The sequence below is a fragment of the Ovis canadensis genome, chromosome 16, assembly GCF_042477335.2.
Source record: "Ovis canadensis isolate MfBH-ARS-UI-01 breed Bighorn chromosome 16, ARS-UI_OviCan_v2, whole genome shotgun sequence".
NCBI classification, from domain to species: Eukaryota; Metazoa; Chordata; class Mammalia; order Artiodactyla; family Bovidae; genus Ovis; species Ovis canadensis.
This window is the reverse complement of record NC_091260.1, coordinates 43,544,707-43,551,641: the sequence shown is the minus strand read 5'-3', so window position 1 is coordinate 43,551,641 and position 6,935 is coordinate 43,544,707. Positions and strand designations below refer to the sequence as shown.

Sequence of the window (6,935 nt, the reverse complement as noted above, 5' to 3'; positions counted from 1 at the left end):
AAAAATATACAAGCAACTTCTGCAGCTCAACTCCAGAAAAATAAACGACCCAATCAAAAAATGGGCCAAAGAACTAAATAGACATTTCTCCAAAGAAGACATACGGATGGCTAACAAACACATGAAAAGATGCTCAACATCACTCATTATTAGAGAAATGCAAATCAAAACCACAATGAGTAGTCTCACTTAGATAGATGACAGGGATGCCTGGCATGCTGCGATTCATGGGGTCGCAAAAAGTCGGACATTACTGAGCGACTGAACTGAACTAGCTAAGAATTGTTTCTGATTTTGTATATGCCCAGCACCACCCTCTTTTGGTACACCGTTTTTCACCAGTTCCAGTAGAATGGGCTGCCAAAATCCACACCATGAAACTGTGGGACACGTGACTAAAGCTTGATCAATCATGGTGCCCATATGCTTTGTCCTACTGATTGCTCTAAAGGTTAGTACCTCACCCAAACTTGGCATACCTTGGATGCTCCCATTTTGGAATCCTGAGAAAAAGAGACTTGGGATTTGGGGCCTTTATAATTAGAAAGACATAAAATGGATACAGGCAGTAGTCAAGCAAATAAAGCCAATCAGAGGTAAGAGGAAATGAGTGCCTAGGAGGAAGAGGACTTTAGTTGCTTCATCTCTCAGTTCTGGTGGAACAAAATTGCCCTTTTGTTTCCAGTATCTTTCCAAAATACCCCCATTCCCCCCTTAAATCTTACTTTAAGTTAAAAAGAGTCTTGTCTAGTGAAACTGACAAGAATCCTTAATCAACAGGATACTTGTTCTCATGTAACTGTGTTACTACTTCTAATACTCTAGGAATCTCCTCTTAAATATTTCATGACTTCTACAAATAACTTTATTTAAACAAAGCTTAGATAAGCTAAAATCTTTGCTGATAAGGCAAAGGGAATTTTAATTTTTGCTGAATGATCATAAAACCTGAATTAAGAAACATCCAAATTATAAACTGTGTATATTAGTGATGATATATTTAAATGGTGTCATAACCTTGCTTGGAGCTTCCCTGGTGGCTCAAATGGTAAAGAATTTGCCTGCAATGTGGGAGATCAGGGTTCAATTCCCGGATCAGAAGGATATCCTGAAAAAGGGAAAGGCAACCCACTCCAGTATTCTTGCCTGGAGAATTTCATGGACAGAGGAGTCTGGTGGGCTACAGTCCATGGAGTCACAAAAAGTCACACAACTGAGAGACTAACACACACGTGCACGCGCGCACACACATACAACCTTGCTTGGATCCTGGCCCCAACTTGCAATATTATGTATTTTTTTCTCTCTACTTTTCAAATCAAACTCATTGGCTTACTCCATCCCCTTGAAATCAGATTTTGCAGGCTCCTGGCTTTCCTCCAAAAGTCTTTCATTGTTTCACAAGCCATCCTTGTTTTCAATTCATCCTTCTTTATCCACTGTGTAAACTAGGTGGACCTGAATACTTAGAAAAAATCGAAAAGCATTTGGTTGTTATTAGAGTAAGGATAGCTGACTCACACATGTAAAGCATTAAAGAAACCTTACAAATGTTTAAGTGACTTTTTTTTCTGTTGTTGTTTGGGGCTGTGGGGCATTTAACCACATCCTGCCAAGCACACAACACGTGAGCGTCTCTCTTAATTACCAGGTATAGTTTTAGGCTAATAAAACAAACAAGGACAATATTTTTATTTTCTTTACCCAGTATTTTTATTGATTTATTTAAATGTAACATACTATACACTGTTCAGCCTTTTGGGAGGTAGGAGGAGGGAGGGAATCTATATCTTTATGAGGAGTCTCCTTGAAATCAACACTCAGATGGATACACATTTGTGGCTGATGCACCTTGACACTGTAGTCAGGGCTCACACTTCCTACAGAGGCAGAACTACCAATCTCATGATTAAACAAACAAACAAAAAAAATTCAGGACTGGAGCCGCTTTTCCTTCAGTAGCACAATCCAGCTGCAAGGGGACCAGAATTCTATCTCCACATCAAGCAAATATGCCATTTTAAACGCAGGAGAATCTCACTACTCTTTACCAAACTGTTTCTATCTTTTTTTCTGTCCATGTGTTTATTCTGGGGGTGAGACAGGGGAGAGGTATAGGAGATGTTTTCTATTTTTGGCTTCTGCAAGCTTTGATATATTTTGCTAGAAGCTGTTTTAGTGTTTTGAGTACTAAGATGATGACTGTTTACACATAGTCTCTTGGTAATCTAAATGGCTATGTGAAATACGAATCCAGTTTGTGCCCTATTTGCTGTTACCATGGTCATCTAATACTATATTTGTCTCACCAAACATTTAATTTTGGTTGCGGGTGGTCCATGTTCATGTGTCAGGTGCAATTATTATTTTAAAATAAAACAACAAAGATAATCTAGTTCTCATAGGAATGCATTACAGTATAGCTTTCAGACTCAGTTACCAATTAAATTTTAACACACAGATTCCAACCACAAAATTAAACATTTTTAGAATCCCATTTGTCAAAAAGCAAGTTGGAAGCCAAGTACCATAAAAATGCAAGTTTATCATAAGCCAAAACATTCTGCCTCAAATGCATTTCCTTTGAAATCCCAACTTGTTTAAGGAATGAAAAAAATATGATCTTTAATGGAATTACTTTATGGGAAAGTTTCTTAATAAAGCTAATTTTTCAATAACAGATTAACTGGAAGTGCTGGTTAAGCATCGACACAATTAAGTTATTAGAGAAGATGATAAAACACCAGACTTTCTAGAGCTTAAACTTTAGTAAAAAGACACATTTAGTAAGTCTTTCCTTTGTACCAAAATACTGTGTCAAATAATAAAAATAAACAGACCTTTTCAAAACAAGAAATATTAAGATAAAACTGCAGTATCAGTATAATCTTATAGTTATCACTTAAAGTATTTAGAACAGATAGTATTTTTCTACACTTTTAAAAATCACTACAGACACTGCAAATAAGGTTTAAGTATTTATTTAGTGGAATACAATGTGATGATGACTGGTATGCTTTTCTGTACTGTTTTCTATACCTGCTCTAACAAAATGAATTTCAATAAGGTTACATTATGGAACCTTCCAAAGCTCTTAAAATTTACAGAAAATAAGTTTTATTTGGTTTTGCAAAGACTAGATCATACCATTTGAACAAATTTCAGCATATAGTTACACATATACCAGGATATATTTGCTCAGTTTAAGCCCCTGTGGGGGAGGGGGGTTGCACTTCATACCAAATTCCTTGATAGTTCCTGTGGGAGAGATACACTATGTGAGACTTGTAAAGTGTTCTTATATAGGCAGACAGCCTCTTCATCATTTACCACTGGGACATATGGCAAAAAATCATTAGTAAGTAATGAGCCTATGCTACTAAAACATATTTGACAATTAATTTTCTTTCTTTTACTGTACTTTTGGAGGCCCACTGATTTATTAAAAGAGAAGAATTTGGTTTTTTGGTCTATTGCTTAGGAAAGGAAGCCTTAGGAGTGAGGTATGTTTTAAAATGATGGCAAATATCTCTCACTCAGGCCATGTCGTAGTATTGTCATGTTTATTGTGGATGGTTCTTATGGCAGAAGTGCAGATGAACTCAACAGACAGCGCATGGGGCACTCACACTCTTTCCCCAATTTTATTTCCTATTCTTGAAGTGTTTGCCAAGTTTTAAAAACACTTTGTCATGAATATGCATGTGGTGTGCTAAAGAAATAGAAAAGGTAAAACAGAGAGCAGCTGCTGAGGATACTCTTTAAAACCCCAAAAGATATTTAACATCCTATTAAATAAATAACTTAGAAGGAAATAGAAAAGGATGAAGGCAGAATGCACAAGCATACCATTACTATTTGTTTGGTTAGAACAGTTTTACACTACCATGTTTATATTTTATAATCCTATCTGATTCTTCCATGACGTCACACGCAAAGCTCCTTTGGTTGTGCATATGATATGACCCAAGTGCTTTCCAGTAAATGCTTGCATGTCTTACTGCTCATTGAATCATTAGGCTTGAATGAGCAATGAAAGTCTTTGATATGAGTTCGTATTCCATAAATAACTTTCCCGAAGATCATTCAACAGATTGTTCCTTGTCCTTTAAGTTCTATCTCAGAGGATAAAAACAAAAACATAAACAAAAACTTAACCCCTAAACTCAGCCACAATATTGTTCACTTGGGAATAAATTCCATCCATTTGATCTGTTTATATTGTGATCACAAGGCAGGACACAGAACTAATTAAGAGAACATCATATGTCAGTAGAGAGTACAAAAACCTTCAAAGGCCTCCTTTCTTTCAAGCAAGCAGACATTTGCAGTGTGTCTTTGCCTTGTGAAGTACTGTCTTCATAAAGAATACCAACTATGCCTCATAAAGAGCCTTTGGTTATACTGCATCTGCAAACACTGCCTTCTTCTATGAGTGTACCACCATTGGAAGAAAATGAGCTGAGGTGTTTTTCCTTCGTGTTTTCTGTCCTCTTCTAGGAGCTCCTTTTCCATTCAATGCCACATACATTTGCCTCCCATTGTGCTGCCAGTTAAAAGATGCATAGGTATTGTATCCGTTTTCCTCTATCCTCTCCTTCAGCTTACAGTCATTGTTAAATTCTTTCTGCAAGGGAAAAAGAAAATCTTTTATTTCTGTGGTGATGACACTTGGCTCCATTTTACACAAACCACCCAGAAAACTCCATTTTCTGGGTTTTATTTGCTTTTGTCATCTGTACATAAGTTGTGTGCTTATACAAAACATCAACAACAGAAGAGTAAAACAAAAGGACAAAACATTCTACATTAGAAGGCACATGATTTACTTTAATTGATCACCATAACCACATTTGGGGCCCTTTTAAGGAGCTGATGTGCTTTGAGTATGACATGTTTAAGTGCCTAGAATGATTATTAAGAAACAAGCATTCTAGTAACAATGTTTATGATGAATGAATAATAAAGAATGTTATTATCATCCTTTTCTTTTTCAGAGTAATAATTGAGGTTCCATGGGAAAAACAGAATTACAGGGAAAAGGTGGGCTTATCAAGTTTGCAAATTTTATTTACCTATAAATCCACAATAAATATACATACATTGCTAAGAAAGCAGATCTTAAAACCACAATAGCTCCAGATAAACAAGAGACCCTGGGAGTGGGGGATATCCTTTTCTTTTCCAAATACCAGATTTCTCAATTTTGTAAATTATTCACAATTTTCCATAACTTGGAATTTTGACCAATTTTATTCTGAGGTTTAGGAATAGTTGAACAGTAGGACATGAGACAACCTTGCTTTATGAATTCCTGTGTCAGAGAAACTACAAATCTGGTAACTAGAACAGCTTATATAGTATAAGTCTGAAGACTTGAACCCTGAGAAATTCCACTTTGGAATTTGGCTTCATTTCAAATGGCAAAGTTTTTTTTTTTTTTTAATTTAAATTTTATTTTTTTACTTTACAATACCGTATTGGTTTTGCCATACATCAACATGAATCCACCACAGGTGTACATGAGTTCCCAACCCTGAACCCCTCTCCCACCACCCTCCCCATATCATCTCTCTGGGTCATCCCAGTTCATCAGCCCCAAGTATCCTGTATCCTGCATCAAACCTAGACTAGCGATTCATTTCTTTTTTTTTTTTTTTTAATTTTAGTTTTTTATTTTTTAAATTTTAAAATCTTTAATTCTTACATGCATTCCCAAACATGAACCCCCCTCCCACCTCCCTCCCCATAACAACTTTCTGGGTCATCCCCATGCACCAGCCCCAAGCATGCTGCATCCTGTGTCAGGCATAGACTGGCGATTCAATTCACATGATAGTATACATGTTAGAATGTCATTCTCCCAAATCATCCCACCCTCTCCCTCTCCCTCTGAGTCCAAAAGTCCGTTATACACATCTGTGTCTCTTTCCCTGTCTTGCATACAGGGTCGTCATTGCCATCTTCCTAAATTCCATATATATGTGTTAGTATACTGTATTGGTGTTTTTCTTTCTGGCTTACTTCTCTCTGTATAATCGGCTCCAGTTTCATCCATCTCATCAGAACTGATTCAAATGAATTCTTTTTAACGGCTGAGTAATACTCCATTGTGTATATGTACCACAGCTTTCTTATCCATTCATCTGCTGATGGACATCTAGGTTGTTTCCATGTCCTGGCTATTATAAACAGTGCTGCGATGAACATTGGGGTACATGTGTCTCTTTCAAATGGCAAAGTTTTTTTAAGGGGATCTTTTGTGACAAAGATTGATATCTCATTCATTTTAGAAATCTGGATTGCAGAAATCCAGATTTTCTCTCAGGAGGGAATAGCAAAAAGGAGATACCTTACTAATTTCAAAACTCTGACTTTAGAAATATTCTTTTTCCTTTATATCCAATCTAAAGCAGTTAAAAAGGAACTCGGGCTTTTTTCCTTCTGGATCTATCTTCTCTATGGAAACCAAGGGCATCTATATCTATATATATATGGAGACTATAGGCATCTTTCAGTTGAAACCTCTACTGCAGTTCAGTATTTCTCACTTCAGGACTTTTGGAAATTTTGACTATGTATATATTTAAAATAATTCAAGTTTTCTGCAGAGTAGATCCTAATTTTGAACATCATCAGAACCATAATGAGTAGGTATAGTTTAATGTTATCAGTTTAAGCTTTGTTTTCTGGAATCTATCCTCTATGTTTCTCCTCTATAAAGAATATTTAAATGTAATGTTCAAGTGATGACTTATTTGGCTGAAAGTAAGAGGAAAAGGTAAATTATTAAAGGTAATGATTTTAACATAACAAAATATTATGCATTAGAGATGATCTGAATTCTTAATTTGAGTTTATTTTTTCTCTTAATTCATCCTAGTCTGTCTGAAACTATATGGATTTAAAAGCAAAGAGGATTTTTTACATGAGCA

General features: G+C 35.9%; 1 protein-coding gene across 1 annotated transcript in view; it reads right to left on the bottom strand.

The window, feature by feature from the left end:
- Positions 1-1,688: 1,688 nt before the first annotated feature.
- The window catches only part of FGF10 (fibroblast growth factor 10), a 99,756-nt gene continuing 94,509 nt past the window's right edge, over positions 1,689-6,935 (bottom strand). Inside the window, exon 3 of the mRNA XM_069556399.1 lies at positions 1,689-4,627. Coding sequence (XP_069412500.1) covers positions 4,430-4,627 — 198 coding nt within the window. The 3' untranslated portion in view covers positions 1,689-4,429. The remainder of the gene's footprint in view (positions 4,628-6,935) is intronic.